Source organism: Mesocricetus auratus, unplaced genomic scaffold (genome assembly GCF_017639785.1).
Source record: "Mesocricetus auratus isolate SY011 unplaced genomic scaffold, BCM_Maur_2.0 Super-Scaffold_100024, whole genome shotgun sequence".
NCBI lineage: Eukaryota > Metazoa > Chordata > Mammalia > Rodentia > Cricetidae > Mesocricetus > Mesocricetus auratus.
Window position 1 is genome coordinate 23437457 of NW_024429205.1, and position 18577 is coordinate 23456033.

Here is an 18577-nt window from a genome sequence, read left to right on the forward strand (position 1 = left end):
GCGGGATTTATTACTATTAGCCACAGAATAAAAATTCTCCTAAAAGGGGGCCATCTAACTACCAAGTTTAATTTAGAGAATGCATTGCACACATACCCCATGTTTAATTCTTGGCATTATCTTTTACTGAGAGCAGAGGTTATAGGAAACATTAAGAATGATGAATCCTTGAGTTCCCTTTCTGCAAGGTCACAGGTTACTGCAGAGCCCAAGCTGAAGTGAGGAGCAGGGTTGGGCATCCCTTGCAGAGAAGTGGGATGGGCCAGGCTGTGAGAAACATTCCCCTTCAGCGACATTCCCGCAGAAATACACACTGGATTCATTGGTAGAAGGAAGGAGAAGCGAGAAAAGGAAATGTAAGGGTGGTGGTTAATCTGGACTGTCAACCTGGCGGGATGTAGGACCACCTGGGAAACAAACCTGTGGGCATATGTATGAGGGGTTTTCTGGATTATGTTAATCTGGTGGGAAGACCTGTCCTCAATGTGGGTGGGACCACTGCGTGGGCTAATGTTCTGAACAAATATAAAGAAGAAATGTTTTTGAACATCAACGTCTCCTCTGCTTCCTGTCTGCAATCAGTCACCTTCTGTTCTGCTGCCATGCCTTCCTAGCCATGATGGACAATACCCTTAAACCATCAGCTGGAAAAAGCTGCTTATGTCAGGTATTTTGGACCATCGACAAGAAAAGTAACTAATACAATAGGTGAAGGGAAACAGGGAGAGAGAAAAGGAGTTATAGGACATGAAACAGCCTTTCTGTGATGAAAACTGAGCCTGGGTCTCAGGCCCCTGACTTATAGGTTATTGTTGAATCTATTGAACTGGAGCTACTGAACAGCTACTCTAGGAAGACTAATGTCCCTGGTGGCTTAGCAGTTGCCTAGAGTATGGAGTTTCTCCACTGTCTAGAGATGGGCTATGGAGCCTTGGAGCAGGTGAGCCAATGAGACCGGTGGGCGAGCATGAAGCGAGCTGTAGGTGGGGGAGGTTTGACTGTGAAAGCAGAGATGGGATACAGGACATTGGAAGAAACGTATGTGGCACATCCCTTCCCAGCAGCCACTTAGCCCCCCAACAGTTTTCTCTGACCTACATATCTCCTTGGAAACGTTCACTGACTTTTTTGTCTGAGGGCTGAAGCTGGAATTCTCTGACTGTGAAAGCCCAAGAACATCGAGGGATCAAAGAAGCAATGGTTAGTGTGTAGTAAGTAATTACAATGTGATAGATACCAAGCATCGCATTCAGTCCCTCCTTAAAATCATCAGACCCAGTTTTCATTGCATTGTACTTTTATCATCCCTATTACTTTTCATCTATGAAATGGAACAAAGAGAGCATCTAAGGACAGAGATCGAATTTATGGAAGGGTTGGTTCCTGGTTGACCATATGAGATTGGAGAGTCTAATGGTGCATAAAATATCTGTGACAACCAACAGCCAAGAATATAACATACAGCATGAGTTCACCATGACAGTTTATAGGAGACAATGTATTGTGAAGTCAGGCATATAGGTCTTGGATTGTTTAGCTGTGTGGCTTCAGACTGACCATTCTATGCTGTTTCTGCTTTTATATGAGGAATGGAATTCATGATAGTTCCTCACGATAGTTTAAAAATCATTCAGAGAGCTTAAAGTCACCACACCATGTGCATCATGGCTTTATTATGAGGCCTGGGCCAGGTTGGTTGCAGCTCTTCTTTCAATACTCTGCATAGTCAAGCTACAATAGTCAGTAAAGAGACAGGTTCCTGGGTTTTCTCTTTGGTCAACAAGATGTTTCTCTCTTGTACATATGAGCTTGAAACCTGAATGAGTCATTTGTAGATAGTCACCCACTCATTCATTTATTTATTCTTCCAAATCCTGACAAACCCTTATTAGGCATGCAAGTTCATATGGGTAAAAGTACAGCATGTGGCCTTGGGAAGTCTTGATCCAACTCCTGGGTCCTTCTCTCTCTAACCAAGTCATCTCAAAGTCAAGCATAGCATCAGCACAAGCCTGTTTCCTTCCTTCCTTCCATCCTTCCTTCGTTCCTTCCTTCCTTCTTCCCTTCCTCCATTCCTTCCTTCCTTCCTCCCTTCCTTCCTTCTATTCATCCTTCCTTCCTTCATTCCTTCCTTCCTTCTTCCCTTCCTCCCTCCCTCCCTTCCTGCCTCCCTTCCTTCTATTCATCCTTCCTTCCTTCCTTCCTTCATTCCTTCCTTCCTCCCTTCCTTCCTCCCTCCCTCCCCCTTCTCTCTCTTTCTTTCTTTGTTTCTTTCTTTCTGAGACAGGGTTTCTCTGTAGCTTTGGAGCCTGTCCTAGAACTTACTCTGTAGGCCAGGCTGGCCTCGAATTCACAGGGATCACCTGTCTCTGCCTCCCCAGTGCTGTGCCACCACCAACCAGCCGTTATCTTTCTTGTAACATTAAAACACATAAAGGCTTCAAGTAAGATAAACTACATGGAAAGCTTTAGAAAGTAGTATATAAATACAGGCAATGCTAAACTTGGAAAGGGACACATTAGGAAATATGATAATTGAGAATATATGATGAAATAAACACTGACCATTAGTAGAATATGGGTAAGTACTTGGGTGTGAGGCATGATGGGAAAATGAGCATGGCTTCTAACCCTTTCCTTTGGATTTCTGGTCTGATTCTGTATGAGTCATTTCTACTGCCTCAGTTTCTCCTTGTCCCCCACAGACATCACAAGTTGACTGGAATTTACAATTAGGCACTGTCCACATTTCTAAATAGAAATGTTATTAAGTTCTCAATGCCATAAGGCCTCACACAGACTGCTCAGCACCTTGTGAGGGAAACAAAAATACTTTCTAAATGAACCTCGTCTTTTCAAAACAACAGAGGAGGTAAAGTGACCCTTCAGAATTTCTTTAGAGTTGTCTACCTCCTCAGGTGGTAAAGACAAAAGAAGAGCCATAACTAAGGAACTGCTGCCAAGGACTGATGGGATAAACCACACAAAACTCACTAATGCACTGAGCTTTCTTGAACCAGCATTGAAACCCCACCTCGTTTCCACTAGCCCTTTCCTTCCCCAGAGATATAACTGTTCAGGCTAGGCAAGAAGTTTTCTCTTCAGAGCTCAGTGTCTTGAGCTCTCTTTTCTGTGTGCAGAACTAAATTACATAGCCTTGGGCAAGAGAGATAATGTAGCATCTCCCAGGTCTCCCAGCCTCTTCCCAGCATCACCAGAGGCTAGTCTGGTGTTACCCAGTGTGCCTAGTCAGTGCTTGGCTGGCAAGCAGTGCTTTGAATTGTTCTCAGAATCCACTGACAGACTTCATACTATTTTCTTGTTTCAGGCTGCATTGGCAGATTCGGAGGTATGAAGAGGAAGCATCAGGCATCCCAAAGCATTTCCTGTTTATCTCCTTTGCATTCATGAGAGTCCTGATGAGATCATGAGAAACTTCAGTCTGCTGCAACGTTTCCCACAGAGCTTCATGCTCTAATATTGAGACAGTTCTCGAAAACAGCAGGGCTCACCCTACTGCAAGGTAGAGTCAGCAGCCGTCTGCTGAGGTGGGGGAGTCAGGGTGATTCGAACACCGCCCTGCGCTACCTCTCTGATGTCACAGGAGATGTCTGAAGTCCCTTTACAAGACTGAGAATGGGATTATAAAAGAGAGGCAAAGCAATTATTTAAATTCATCCTATAGTATAAATGACCGACATGATATATTCCTTTAGAGTAAATTCTAGTAGGTAAGAAGAAAGGAGCATAAAGACACCGACACCTGAAGAGAATAAAGGGTGACACACTGATAGATAGGCTCAATTAAAGAGGTGGAGAGATCCTAGGGACCAACTAGCACAGCCTCCCGATTCATGACATGCCGTTTTTCTAGTCATAGGACTGGGATGTTTTAATCTGCTGATGAGGTCATTATTAGAACTGAGTTAGAAGCAGTGGTCCAGGCTCCGTTCTGAGCAGAGTCTTCTCATTCCTTGGACTGGACAAAAGACTATGGCAGACAAACCAGATGAACTTACTTTCTTTCCAATTTGGTTTGTGGCTGGCCCACCCTCTTTTCACTGGGAGATGCCATGGCTCACAGCTCCCAGATTGGCAGCGCCTTCTGTGTTCCCAGACAGGGCTCACTCACCTGTGGTCGCTTCCACTCCAGTTTTGAAAGGTGTTTTCCTTTGAGCAACTTCTGGCCTATGGAAGATGCCTCGGCGGGGAATGTGTCATCTATAAACAGCTGACCCCTGTTCAGGCACCGATCCCGTAAGGTCCTAAAGTCTTGATTCTTGAACTTGACCACGGAGGTCTCTGGTGGAGGTTCTGGGTTGTGTGCCATGGCTATCTCTGGAGAGATGTCTGGAATCCGTTCTTTCTGGTGAGGAAAAAGAAAAATGATCAGCACCAGCACATTTTAATGCATTCACTTTCAGATCCCTGCTGCTCCCTGGTATAGAGCCCCTGGGTGGGCAAGCGTCAACTGAAATTTAACATCCCTACTTCCTGTTGCACTCAGCTTGGTGTACTGCGCTAGCATCTCCCTGTGGTCTTGTGTGAACCAGAGACTACGAGGGCATTTGCCCCTTTAATGAACATTTGTCGAGCATTAACCTTGTGCCAGGCACTCTTCTGAACATTGGCAATCCAAAGACAAATGCGTCACGATCTTTATCCTCTAGGGGCTCATTATCAAGTGAGGAAGATGGATTAGACGTTTCAACAACCAGCTATCATTCAACAGACACCACTCAATTAAAAACGAGTACAAAGTCTGTGACCCTAAAGAGAAAGCATCATAACTCTGACAGCCCGGGAGGACTTTCCATAGGTGGTGACATTTGAATCAGCCTTGAAGGAAGAAGAATTTACCAGGTGGAAAAATGGCAATGTTTTGAGTATCTGTAGCTGCCTTGAATAGCTTGTGAAGTCACAGGGTATGGGAAATTTGAAGTGACTTGGACAGTTTAGTGGGATTAGGGTTGGAATAGTTAAGTATTGGGGGAAATGGCTAGAAAGGCAGACTGGAAAGTCAAATTCAGCTGTGTTACTCATTTGTTTTGTTTGGGGTTTTGACAACCACTTGGGTTTTAAACTTTGCATTGTACTTTTATCATCTACCTTTTGGGTTTATAATACTGAAATATTTCCTATGTCTATGAACTAATCTCTCCACCTATGTGGGTTGATTGTACCAGACTTACAGGTTTTGTGATGATATTAAATAAGATTTGGCCCAACCAAGAAGCTGATACACAGGAGGAGTTCATTAAATGCCAGTGTCTAACTTCCTTAATACCTTTTCAACAAAGGTTTAGGATTCTTGTCCAGGAGGCCTTACAGGTGGAGCAGATGGAATCCAACAACATATCCATCCCGTCCTCCATCTGTGAAGCTAGCCTGGACCACAGTTCAAAATTCACCTTGTTAGTGGGACATGAAAACCCCCTGCAGATCTTAAAGTCCTGCTAGTGAAGCTTCTTTGGCACATGTATACGTAGGTGGCATATAAAGTCCCAATGCCCATTTTTCCCCACACGCTATTGCTTCACAGTGAAGAAATCAAGCGATAAAGAGTAAGAGAACACAGAGAAGTAACTTATAAGGGAATAACACGAACTGACAGCCAGGACTTGTGAATCCCAGAAAAACATATGCAAACTTAAAATAACTTTGCAATGATCTCGCAGTTACTTGGTAGTGGTATGTGGCAAATTACTGAGTGTGAATTCACAGGCAGAATATCACCAGTTAAGTGTCATTGTACGAGCATATTCAGAGGGAAATTGTACTTATAATTTCTCCCAAATAAGGTATGAATAATTTACATTGGCGTTATTAGACTGAGAGCTATAAAAGCAGCATTGTTGTGGATCAAAAACAGCGAAATATAATCAGATCCATATAGTTTAACCTAAGGTAAAATAATGGTTAACTACAGGCCAATTGATTTGTCTTTACTTAGCATGGTATATGTATTTCTTCAGTTTAATTCTTGGGAAAAAACAAACCAAAATATTCTGTACACCTCACCACCTGCAATGGGTTATACAGAGCGCCCATGACAAATTAAATAGTAGTGACAGAGCTGGAGTAACAGCAAGCTATCATTCAAGAGCAGGAAAACAGTGGTAGAAATTGCTTGTCAATTCAAGATAATGACAATGACACCTGGTAATGAAGAGTTACGAAATTGTGGGTTTGCCAATTGTGTGTGTGCTCAGAGACCGGGGAACCAACACAGCATTACTCAGCCTCCTGCCTCTCCATCATATATTGAACTGGAGTATGTGAAAGACTCTAGCAATGACCTAATTTTAGCGTATGAAAACCACACTATAGTTACCCTTAATAACACAATTATGGGATTGCTAGTAAGGAGCCCATAATTGCATGTAAAATTAAAGTTTAAAGGATTTTTGTTTCATTTATTGTTCAGAATCATTCAAAGGTCTTACAAGTAGGGAATGACTTCCTGGTCTATTCTAGAGAGTTCCCATTGCCCACTACTGGGTAGTGGGTTGGCCAGACTTTAGGCATGTCTGTTTAAGAGTCACTGTCCTGATTTGTAAGATGGAGATAATTTTATGTACATAATAGGGTCATTCTGAGACCCAGAAGAAACTATACCTGTATAATGCAGAACACCATAACTGGTCAATGGGTAATTGTTATCAGCACAGGGACCATTATCATTTCAGGATAAGTGGGTTATGTAGTGGCTGACATCGTCTAAGACAAGAACTTGACTGTATTCCAGAATAGGCTAGGATTAACTGAAGGATGAGGGTAAGAGTGTGATCATACCTCTCTGTCTTAATATTTGTTCTCCACTGTTTACTCATTCACTGGGCTGTCTAGGCCAGGGGGAAGGGCAATGTTCCAAGGGCAGTGGCACTTGATGTCTGCTGCTGAAGGAGGTAGGATACTCTGGGGAAGAATCTTTCTCTTTTCAACCCTGTTTATTTAAAACAATGTTTTTATTAATTCTTTGAGATTCGCATACATATTCACCACCCAGCGTATCCCAGATCCACCTCTATCTCTCTCCTCACTCAATTTCCTGCCCTCATTTTCTTTTCTTTTTAAACCCAATGTGTGCTGCCCACGCCCACTTGGGCATAGGGCCATCTCCTACAGCATGCTTGACCAACCAGAGGTTCCACCCTTAATGACAGCTGCCTTTCCCTTTCCCAGAAGCTATCAATTACCAAGGGTGCCTCAGTCAAGGGTGGGACTTCATGTCCATCTCTGTGGGAAGGGGGGAGAAGGCAGGGAATCTGATGGGTGACAGAAAGGACAAACACGGAGGCCCATTCAGCTAACAGAGACGTATTTGTATGCACACAGACACACAGCACACATGCCTCGCACCTACCATGTCCTCTCCTTTCTGGGTTACTCATCTGCAGAACTTGACACTGTGTCACTATGATATGTCCCAGAAAGGACCCATCAGTTTTCCCACTTGTCACTTTTGGGGGGCTTCATTTCTTCTTCCCCCTACTTGCCTTACAGCGTAAGAGAAACAAGAACAAGTGAATAATCAACCGCATTGACATGGGAAAGGAAATGAAAGACAGGAAAGGTCCCACCAGTGCCCAGGTTAAAGTCCAGCTGGCTGCTGGGCATCTTTTGGGGCACTCAAAGAAAAATGGCACAGGGAGGTATGACAATGGCAGAACGGGTAGGAACTGAGTAATTGTGTAAGTTAATTAGTCCGGCTTCAGGAAGAGTGAAGGTGTTGGGGTTATGAAACCTCCCCTTCTGCTGGCTTTTGCATCTATGAAACAGGCTGAATCCAGCCTTCTCTACACAACTCTGTAGAGGGGAAAACTGTCTTAGTCAGTTTGAACCGCATAACAAAACACCACCGACTGGGCCCACTAGCAACAGATTTTATTGATCCCATCTGGAGGCCAGAAGTGAGGCCCAGTTTTGCGTTCTCACTTGCTTCTTATACATGGCCACAGTCTTTTGTGTAAGGCCTTACTCTTAACGCAAGCTAGTTCCTTATGATTTTATCTCTGGATGCAGTCATGCTAGGGGCTAGGTTTCCTACATACTAGTCTTGGTAGGGGTGGAGGGAATTCAGCTCAATCTGCAGCAGTGGCTAATTCACTCCAGTTTGACCCAACAGCTTTCCTGGTACTGATTATGTATTCTAAGAAGTTTGCAGATCCGAGGGAATTGAGGAATATTAACTAGGACCTTGGGATAGAAGGCAATGGATGTCAGTGGCCATGAGGAAGACTGGCCAGGCAGCACCTAACAGTATTTGAATGAGTGGAAAGATGGAAAGGTCTCTTTGATGGAATGGCACTGATACTTGTCGGCATGTTGATAACTCTCAGAAATCATCATGCTGAATGAGGGAACGAGCTGAAAGGGGCACATGCCATACAAGTACATTTAACTATGTAATTGTGACGGGAATGTTTGGTGTCACCCACAACGTGAGGGAGAAGAATGAATACATTACAACTGCCGAGGGTGACACTGATGCTCATCTTGCGTGTGGTAAGGACAGCACATGTGTGGACACCTTCCGGTTCCATCAATGTCTGCACTTCAGATATGTACAGTTATGTGTTAGTTGTATCTAAAGTTGATTAAAAGTAGGTGCTGTACATAGCTTTTATATAACATTCATCATTCATTTTTCCTTGCTATTTTACACATTATCCTACAACGTACACAGCCACCTCTCCAGAGATATTAGAAGTTCTCTTTGTTGTAACGAAAAGCTATGCCATAAATATGCTTGGGCACACCTCGCCCTAATATCTCCGGATTGGATCTCCTGAAGTAGGCGTTTTGGGTGTGTACTATGTGTATGTGCAGTCAAAGCCAGTACATGGTTTTCCAAGGAAGAAAGAGTCTCCACTGCCGTACATCATGAGCGATTCTGGGTATCGGCAAGTTTCTCATTAGTATCCATCTAGTGTGAGCAAGTAGCAACTCCTTGTGGTCTTAATTTGTTTCCCTGGTTAGTGGTAAGATTGAGCATTTTTCAATATGTTTCTTCTCCATCCATGCTCCCTCCCTTGAGAAATGAATATTCATATCTTATGCACATTTATCTACTGGCTTGTCCTTCTCTCTTTGATTTGTAGGACTTCTTTATCTTCTTGGGATAGTTGTCTTTGATTGGGCATATATGTTGCAAATGTCTTCACCCAGCTTGTGGCTTCATCTTCTTTCACAGTGTCATTTTGAAGAACATGACTATCTTCTAATTTACATAAACATATTAAAGTATCAGTTTAGATTTTATAAACTGAGCCAAATGCTAACAGTTGTGGATATTTAATAGAAAAAACTGTGAGCTTTTCTCCTTTTTTGTTTGTTTAAAGTTGATTTTTAATTAACACTACAATTTTTCTGATTTAAGGATTTTTATAGCTCTATGGCAACTTTAACAAGTCTGGTTAAAAAAAACTGAAACAGATTCATGAGGAACATTTTGAGTTTTTAGCAAATAATGCTGGAGGATGTGCGTTTTGTGTGTGTGTGTGTGTGTGTGTGTGTGTGTGTGTGTGTGTGTGTGTGTGTGTGTGTGTAGTGTTCCTGTCTTTAAAAACAATTTTCTATAAAAATCTTGTCTTCCTGTACATGTAAGGTGGTAGCTGGCTTGGGCTGCTGTGCATCCTGCCAGATGGAAGCACTGTGCAATGTAGCACAGTGATGGAGAATGCATCACAGTAACAGGATCCACAGTTCACACTTTGACCCAGAGATGCCGATGAGTGAGTCGGGATTACCTGGGAATCACTGTACTGTGGTGGTCATCGAATTATGACCCTTGCCCTGCCCTGCTCAGCATTTCCACCTGCTGAGATTTAAATGAAGATCCTTTGCAACTTTTCTGTCATGTTTAACAGTGGAAATAGAAGAGAGCCACAACCCAAGAGCTGACAGAATCCAAACTCTACATGACCTCAGAACTCTGGGGATGAAGTGTGACCCAGACTGACACAAAACTGTCTTTGCATGAGAAGGCTAACTGTACACATTCAGAGAGAGCAGGGTCAAAGTTAGCAAAACTTCATTGAAAATACTCTGGGCATTGGACCATGCTCCAATAAGTATATGGGCAATACAAACTGGCCTTGGTGTGTGTTTTTCTTTTCTTGGGGGGTGGTCACAAGGGTGGGGATGGACTTGAGAGGTCTGGGAAGCAAGTGTGACTGGGGAGCATTGTATGAAATTCCCATCTAATCACTGAAAAGATTATGCTGGACAAAAAAGAAAAAGAAAATATTCTGTATATCTAATTTCATGCTTAAAATGGAGCAGGACTATGCTTGGGGTCTGAACTTCAAAGGCAATGTGTTGCTCTAGTCTTGTATATTAAGCTGCTCATGGTCTTCTGGGGTGTTGAATGTGTGGCTTCAGTACTAGAGGCTATGTTCCAAGTGGCCCATTGCTTCTCTCTCTCTCTCTCTCTCTCTCTCTCTCTCTCTCTCTCTCTCTCTCTCTCTCTCTCTCTCTCTCTCTCTCTCTCTCTGTCTGTATGTCTGGCTCTCCCTCCCTCCCTCTCCTGTCCAAGCAGGAGTAGAATTTGAGTAGGGAGGTAAGTACTCACTCTACTTGCAGGCAGGCTTTTTGACATGCTAGTCATATCCACCTGGAACAGTGGGTGACTTTATTAAATTTGTACAAATAAGATACACAGGCTGGAAGAAGTCCAGTCAAGCAGGCAAGGGGCCTAGAGACCATGATCAGTATCTAAATAAGTTTCCTGGGAGGGAGGGCACAGAAATGTCATTGTCCCCAGCCCCTGCATCCCAGCTCCCAAGCCTTTCAGAGCATAGCTGTCCTGGGAAGGCAGCAGTTTGACTGTCTCTGGACCCTGAACAGCTACTGGGTTCTTGGACTCTCTGGTGTGAGACAGCCTATGTTGGAAATAACCTGGCCACATCATGCAAACCAGTCTAGTAAGTAAGATTTTAATATATATATTCTTTCTCTTGGCTCTGTTGCCCTAGAGAACTCTGATTAACACGCTGTCACATACAACACAGGAATCACTAGGCACGTGTGGCCCTTGAGCTCCTGGTATAAGGCCAGTGACCGACTTTTAATTTGATTCCATTTTATTTCATTTACATTTAAATTGCATTTAACTGTACCCATCTACGTGCAACTAGTGGCTGCCTTATTGGGCAGCACCCAGGAAAAGTGCTGCTAATGACACGAAATGCCACGGAACAAGGAAGAGCATGACAGAGCTTCAGTCGGACTCATCAAGCACGACTGCAAACAGACGCAGAAGAGTCTTTGCAGCCTGCAGATCGCTTTCAACTCTGGCCTGCTGGGCTCTCTCTACCCAATTACTTTTCCTCGGCATCCAATTTCCCCACCACCGACTCACTCAGTCACTTCCTTCCAATGACAGGCCCAGGAAAGCAGCTCCCCCAGGCCTTGCACTGACAGGTGCCTGAGCTGTCCCGGTGTCCCTGTCTACAGAAAGTACTTGGAATAGTCTAGCCACAAAGGGTGAGTTGGTTTGCTTTTATATTTTTTTCCCAGTCAGCTAAGAAACAGGAAGAAGTGTTCAATTGTTGCTTGCCCAGGAGTGATGCACACAGTCCTCTCTCTCCTGGCTGGTGTTTTTCAGAACAATGGAAATAAATCTAATGTAATGTAGCAGAACACGACAAGGGACGGCTTTCCCCTTAACAAATACTCATTTGAAATGGTGCCCAAACCCTGCACGAGAAGCGATCTATTTCCCTCAACAGTGTTACAGCAAAACCCATTACTAATTCCACAACTCAAATTAAAACTAACAGAGCTTGAAGGCTGGGGCTCACACACTCTCTGCTGACAAGGGACAAGGAAGGGTGGGGGAAGGGTCCTGCTCACTCTCATGTGTATGTGTTTAATTACACTGTTTAACACGTGGAGAATAATTTAGTTACCGGAGTGGAGAAAATAAGGCACTTAACTGCTCTCTGGCGGAAAAACACCCCGTGCAAACCACTTTTAGCTATGTGCCTCCTTGACACGCCTAGGAGCGTTAGGGAGAGAGAAAGGAGGAGGGATTGAGGGGAGGAGAGGGAGAGGCCAGTCCACAGAGCAAATGGGGAGGGAGGACTGGGGACAGAGAAGGATGGGGAGGGGACGAAGGGGGAAGGGAGAGAAAGAGAAAGGGAGCATGAGATAGGAGAGAAGAAAGAGGCCTTGTGCATAGGCTTGTCTGCCATTGGTGGAAGGCTCAGAACTTCCCAAAGAGGGGGAGAAGGCTCCAGTGTGAGAATGAGCATTGGTGGCAGGTCTTGAAGACGGAACTAAACTCCAAGGTGACTGCTGGCCTTGAGTTATGTTCATGCTTCAGACACCTCAGGGAGTTCCCAGCCCTTTATGGTCTAAAGCCAAGGCTGGGGGTTATGTCTCCCAGAAAAGCAAGTCTCAGAAGAAAACTCTCGCAGTTTCTTTTCCTGCTGTTGCATAAACACTTTGGCAAAAGCAACCTATGAGAGAAGGGGCTGCTTCGTCTCTCAGTTCAAGGTATAGTCTATCGCAGCGGGGAAGTCAACGTAGCAGGAGACAGCAACAGAGTGGTATAGGCATGGGCTGTTTGCCTTCTCCGCTCTCCATAGTGTAGGCCTCCCCTGCTGGGAAACGGTGCCACACACAGTTAGAGTGGACCTTCCCATATCAATTAATGTGATGAGGATAATCCTCACAGGTCTGCCCAGGATCTTATCTCATAGTTTATCACAAGCGAGATTTATCATCACAAAGATCGCAGTGTGTTCCATTTGCAGAGGAGGAAACTGAGGTTCAAAGTCAAGTGGGAGAAGTTGGGCAGCACTTGGGGGGCCTCTGCACTATCCCCGGCTTCAGGGCTGGAAGTCCAGCCTGCAGTAACACATGGCGCCTGTCCATTCCCCTTAATCAGGCTTGAAAGGGATGGGAGTGAGCAAGTGCCCGCCATCCTCCGAGATAATCCCTAGCCCACCAACTGGCCACGGGAGTGGGAGCCGGGAAAGAAGCCTCTCTCCACGCTCGGATTTAGAAGCAGTGAAGCATCCCGGCTCTATAGCAGGTGCCAGAGAAGTGAGTGCTCAGAATAGAACCATCCATTGCCTGCCAGTGACTGGGTTTAGCCTCAGTGCTGGCTGCCAAGGAGATTGACAGCTTGGCATTGAGAGCACAGAGTGTGGAAGATACCTTCTGTGGGTCAGCAGACATGGCAGCCACACCACTCTCTTTCCCACTGGCCTGGCTCGTGAACAAAGCCTCCCAACCTCCCACCCTCACAGCCTCAGGAAGCATACAGGGGTTCCTAACCGACAGGAACACCTCAGGAAGTTCTAGGGGATAGAAAGAACAGAGAGGATCTATGTTGCTATTCTGATCTCATATATAGCATTGCTCCCCCTAGCCTTAGTTTTTCCCTTTGGAAGCAAATTGGACTTTCTTCAAAGTTTCCCCTACCTTCTAAATGTATGCCCTATATTTATGGTGCTGAGAATATGTACGGAAAGAGAAAGGATCTTATGTATCCTAAATATTACCAGGCAGTAAGGTTGAGATTCTTTTTACTGTGTTTAAGTATATATGCCTTTCTTCATCCATTCACACACAGCCAGAAAACATGCATGTGCTGTGACCCATCTCTAGACGGTGCTCTTGAAGATAGTCCTTACCCCTCTATTGCTGCTTCTGGCTTCCCAGTTGGCTTGACATACTAACTTTTGGTCGGTGTTAGCTCACAAGTGTACGGCAGAGCCCTGGCCTGGAAGCCCAGCCCAACTCTGACTCTATCAGCGGCCACTCCCAACGTGGCATGGGAGTGGTGGGGATGGAAAGGAGGAGTAAGTGGTACCAACAGCCAGGGAGCGCTTTGACCAAGGGGACCATTCTCTTTTCCTGAGAAGCAATCTGGAACACCTGATGATGATCCCAGGTTCTAAAGTCAAGTTTCCAAGTAGATAAGGTCACATTTCGGAGTGAGGGACAGGTCAGCCCTCATGAATACCAACAGGCCTGAAGCCTCTCTCTGAGAAGAGATGGGGATGCTATCAAGACCTCTCCTGTTGCTTGAACCACCTTTCCAAATACCCGAGGTTAACAGGGAGTCATTGGGGGATCCTGCGCCCATTTGGGAAAAGCACCCTCACTGAGTAGGTGGATAGGGTTGATACACAGGTCCAAGGAAGACACTGGTACTAGAACAGGGTCATCCCTGGTGTTATCCATGTACCCAACAATGCAATAGAACACCAGGACATCTGTGATGTTATCCAACATTCTTCTCGTATATGACTCCATCAGATAGGCAGCTAGTGTGACAAACAAAAGGGCAGCTAGTGTGACAAACTTACTTTGTACCCTACACCAGCACTTTAAAAAGTTGGATTCATTGCTGGATATAAGCAATGAATATAGATCTAAACAAAAGAAGACAATTAGACTGTCTCTGAGGCAACGCGGGAGCTGGATGAATGGGTTCACAGCTGCTTTTGAACATATCGCGGTTACAGAGGGCTAGAAGGGCCCCTCACACATCTCACATGCAACTTCATCATTAAGATGAGGAACTGGTCCCAGCTGTTTACTGGGTATTCAGCTATGCAGGTTGATGAACTTTCTACATACTGCTGGGTTTCTCATTATATTGCAGAATTTTTCTGCAAAAAAACAAAACAAAACATCTATGGAATAGAAAAAAATAGAATGTAATAAAGTTCCTTGAGAATTTAGGGATCAAGGCAGAAGGAGATCAAGGCCCGCTTACAACCGCTATGGTCAAAAGTAGTGCTTCCTATAGGTATTTGGTAGAGGAAGAGGTCATGGGTTCAACGCCTTTCTTCTGGCCTTTGCATAGCCTTTATATGCAGATTTGAATAATGACTCTCCAAGCAAAGAAAAGACAGCATGCAACATTAGCCCAAATGTTGGCATCAACCCTTTATACCAAGGAGCTCCCAACTACAGCTCTCAGAAACCATACACTGTTTTACTTTTGGCTCTGTTAGCTTCATATGTCTTTTGGGTGTCTTAGTCTCCTCTCCCTCCCTCCCTCCCTCCCTCCCTTCCTCCCTCCCTCCTTCCCTTCCTCCCTCCCTCTCTCCCTCCCTCCCTCCTTCCCTCCCTTCCTTCCTTTCTTCCTCCCTCCCCTCCCTTCCTTCCTTTTTTCCTTCCTTCCTTCCTTTCTTCCTCCCTTCCTTTCCTCCTTCCTTCCTTTCTCCATCCTTTCCCTCTTTCCTTCCTTCCTTCCTTCCTTCCTCTGCCCCTCCATCCTTCCCTCCCTCTTTTCATCCCCCTTCACTTTCTTTCATTCCTTCCTTTCTCTTTCTTGTTATTACTTGCTTGCCGCGTTCACTCCATGTGTTTTAGGCAGCAGGGTTGAAGAGGCAGAGGTGGAGCTGGACATTTGCTTGACTGGTAGAGTGCTTGGGGCCATCTGAAACCCTCATGGTTCTCTCATGGGTGAAAGAGGTGACCCCTAGAAAATGCTAGTATATTACATTATGCCAAGAAAATGGATAATTAGTAAAATACTAAAATGATTATTTGGTCCTTTTTGAACTTACATTTTGTCACAGGTTCATTGCATGTGCCTCCATGCCTAGTGTGAACAGTTAGTGTTAACTGTAATGTTGGCAGAGGTTATAGCCACCAGGGAGATGAGCCTCTGGGCATGTCTATGGGGGATTATCTTGACTACCAAATTGAAGTAAGAAGACCTACCACTGTGGGTAAAACTATTCCCCAGGCATGTCTGTATAAGAGCTGAAAAAGTAAACTACATACTAATGTGCATATATTTATTGCTTTTGTCTTTCAGTTGTAGACATAATGTGACTCGTTGCCTCAAGTTCTTTCTGCTCTGACTTTTTCCACAGTGATGGACTGTAATCTTGAGCTGTGAACTGAAATCCTTTCCCACTGTAAGTTTCTCTTGCCAGAGTGTTTTCTCACAGCAACAAAAAAAGAAACTAAGTTACTCAGCCTCTCAGTTTCCTTTTCTACCCCAGACAAGGAAACACCTTTGCCAACTGTTCCCAGACTCTGATGAAGTGCCCACCCTAAAGACTAGATGAGTGTAGGTTTCTCAGTGAGGGACAGTGAATCAGATAACACAGTCAGGAGAACAGGAGAGTAAGCTCATCTGAACAAGGAAAATGAGGGATCCAGAATGTTCATCACTTCTCTTGTTTCCATGCAAGACAAGATATACAGCCATTCCCTAGCTAAGTGCCTGGGCCATGTCTCTGTATGAAGAGAGGCCAGATGGGTGAATCTCTATTGTTTCCCACCATTCTCTGGTTACCTCCAATTTCCCTCACTCTTGCTTGCCTGGATGGTAGCACCTAACGCTAGTACAGGAGCACTTAAACTTTGCCAGTAGCCAGTTAGCAGGGAGCCCGGGATAAAGTATCATCACTAATAAAGACTCAACTTTCTTGAGCAATATCCACAACCCATGCACTGTAAAGTCCTTTGTACTTACCATTTTATTTAACTGTTCAGTCTTCAGAGGAACCAACTGTGGCTACCACATCTTAGCGAAGAGGAAACTGGGACACTTCTAACAGGTAAGGTAGTAAGGATACAAAGTTTGTCCAGTGCCAATGAGGAGGCATTCACTGTGCATTGCCTCCCAGCACCTTCTCTTCTAAGTTGTTTGCCTAAGAGGCAATCAAGGAATCAGGGAGCAAACCAAGGCTCTGTCATTTGCATTTAGTAAGAGCTTAACAGTCACTTTCTCCGTCTACAAATTGGGAATAATGAACTCACAGTACTTATAACATCTGCCCATTACACAAGTAGCATGTTATTGTATCTCTCCACTTCTCATAGTAATAAATAATCCCTCGTATAGTTACCAGACCTTCCCATAGATAGCAGTGAGGTCAAGCTGAGTACACAGTAGAGAAATTCAAGAAAGTATTCTGGTTGAAGATCCAGTCACTGCCTCTTGGGGGTAAACAGAGGTCCACCTGTCATTTGTGACCCCATTCTAAGCACAAAGGGAAATACACCTTTGTTCTAATCTGGGAAGCATGGGGTTGACCTACCCAGCTGTGTCACCCTGACAACAGCATCACATCTCAAAGACTGGGTAGCTTCAGCAACCACAGAGGCACTCATGTGACTACAATGTAGCAGGAGGTTATAGAAGTCACCTAACTCAGCAGTGGCTGTGACCTGCTTTTTGTGTTGAGCTCAGAGTTTTTTCAACTTCATTCTTGTAGCTATTATACCATATTATTAGAAAACAGTGTCCGTGCTCCATGCTTCCCTTTAGTGAATATATATATTAAATGCCTACTCTCCCAGACCTGTGAATCAGTGGACATAGAAGTCACGATTACTTGGCTAGGCATATTATTCAGTTGGTGAAGTCCATGCCACATAAGCATGAGGACCCAACTTAGATTCTCAGCACCTACATAGAAAGTTGGGCATGGTGGAACACGCTTATTCCAGCAGAGATGGGCAGGTCCCTGGGGCTCACTTGACAATATGTCTAGCAGAAATATCCAGTCTTGGGTCCCAGTGACGCTGATTCGCAAAACAAAGTAGGTGAATCCTGGAGTTGTACCCAAGTTTGGTCTCTGGCCTCTACACACACACACACACACACACACACACACACACACACACACACTTATACACATAATAAATAAGTAAATAAAAAGGTGAAAAATGTCTGAGAAATGACACCAAGGTTAAACTTTGAAATTCATGCACATAAGCACATATATGCACAGACACCTACATAGACACACACACAAAAGATAGATTAAAAAAGAAGTAATGATTCCTCTCATCAGAGTGTTCCTATGACCAGCAATGACCTCAAGGTCATGGCCCCAAATGAATAGAGAGCAAAGTTGACTAAATGACTGAGATCTTTGCTCTTTGTGAACTGGGGCAAAATTATGATAAGCCCCTCTGCAAGACTCAACTTGTGTTTGTCCCTACTACATTTTTAGTTGAAAATAGATATTTTCAAATACAATATATTCTGACCATGATTTCCCCTCTTTCTGACTCTTCCCTCTGGAAGCATCTATCTCCTTGGACCAGGTACATAGGAAAGGCACAGTCTTCAAAGACCCTGAATCCTGCATCATAGCCCTGGGGCAGGACCCAGAACCAGCATCACGAGGTGAGGCAGGTTTCCCAGGAAACACGTAGACTCGCTGATGGCAGGAGGGTTATCTAGGTCCAGAGCACCTCACCTGTGTCCTCTGCAGGTGCATCCAATAGATCCTGCACGAAGCCCGCTGGGGTGAATCAGTCTCACAGACTGAGCTGCAGCGTTCTTGAGGGTTGGCGAGAGGCAGAGGGGACAATGGAGGAGAGTGCTGTCACTTTGGAGGAAACACAAGAGGGCTGGCAATGCCAGGCAGGTTCTGCTTGCTTCTTCCTCTCCGGTGCTTCCTTATATGGGTTCAGCAGGCACTGCAGCCCCACCTTAGTTAAACAGTAATCCCAGCCTTGGCGCCCAGACACACAGAGAGCTGAATATGCTTTCAACTGTGAGACCTCCCAGATCCCCCACTAACCCCTCCACCCCGGCCCAGCTCCATCCCTACCCAGCCCTGCCTAACTTCTGACA

General features: G+C 44.7%; 1 protein-coding gene and 1 long non-coding RNA gene across 6 annotated transcripts in view; one reads left to right on the top strand and one right to left on the bottom strand.

The window, feature by feature from the left end:
- The window catches only part of Capn13 (calpain 13), a 91033-nt gene extending 72699 nt beyond the window's left edge, over nucleotides 1–18334 (bottom strand). For 4 of the 5 annotated variants that reach the window (XM_040730925.1, XM_040730927.1, XM_040730923.1 and 1 more), the window contains exons 1-2: nucleotides 18198–18334; nucleotides 4133–4366 (exon numbers count right to left, since the gene is read on the bottom strand). In XM_040730925.1, the coding sequence (XP_040586859.1) occupies nucleotides 4133–4366; nucleotides 18198–18218 (255 nt within the window). In that variant the 5' untranslated portion in view covers nucleotides 18219–18334. Of the gene's footprint in view, nucleotides 1–4132; nucleotides 4367–6795; nucleotides 6947–18197 lie in introns of all 5 variants that reach the window. The other variant, XM_040730926.1, reaches the window with a different exon arrangement.
- Nucleotides 14327–18304, top strand: LOC121133820. The gene is made up of 5 exons (XR_005870815.1): nucleotides 14327–14580; nucleotides 15794–15896; nucleotides 16480–16544; nucleotides 18023–18124; nucleotides 18213–18304. It is a non-coding gene; the product is annotated as an uncharacterized LOC121133820 (long non-coding RNA).
- Nucleotides 18335–18577: the final 243 nt, after the last annotated feature.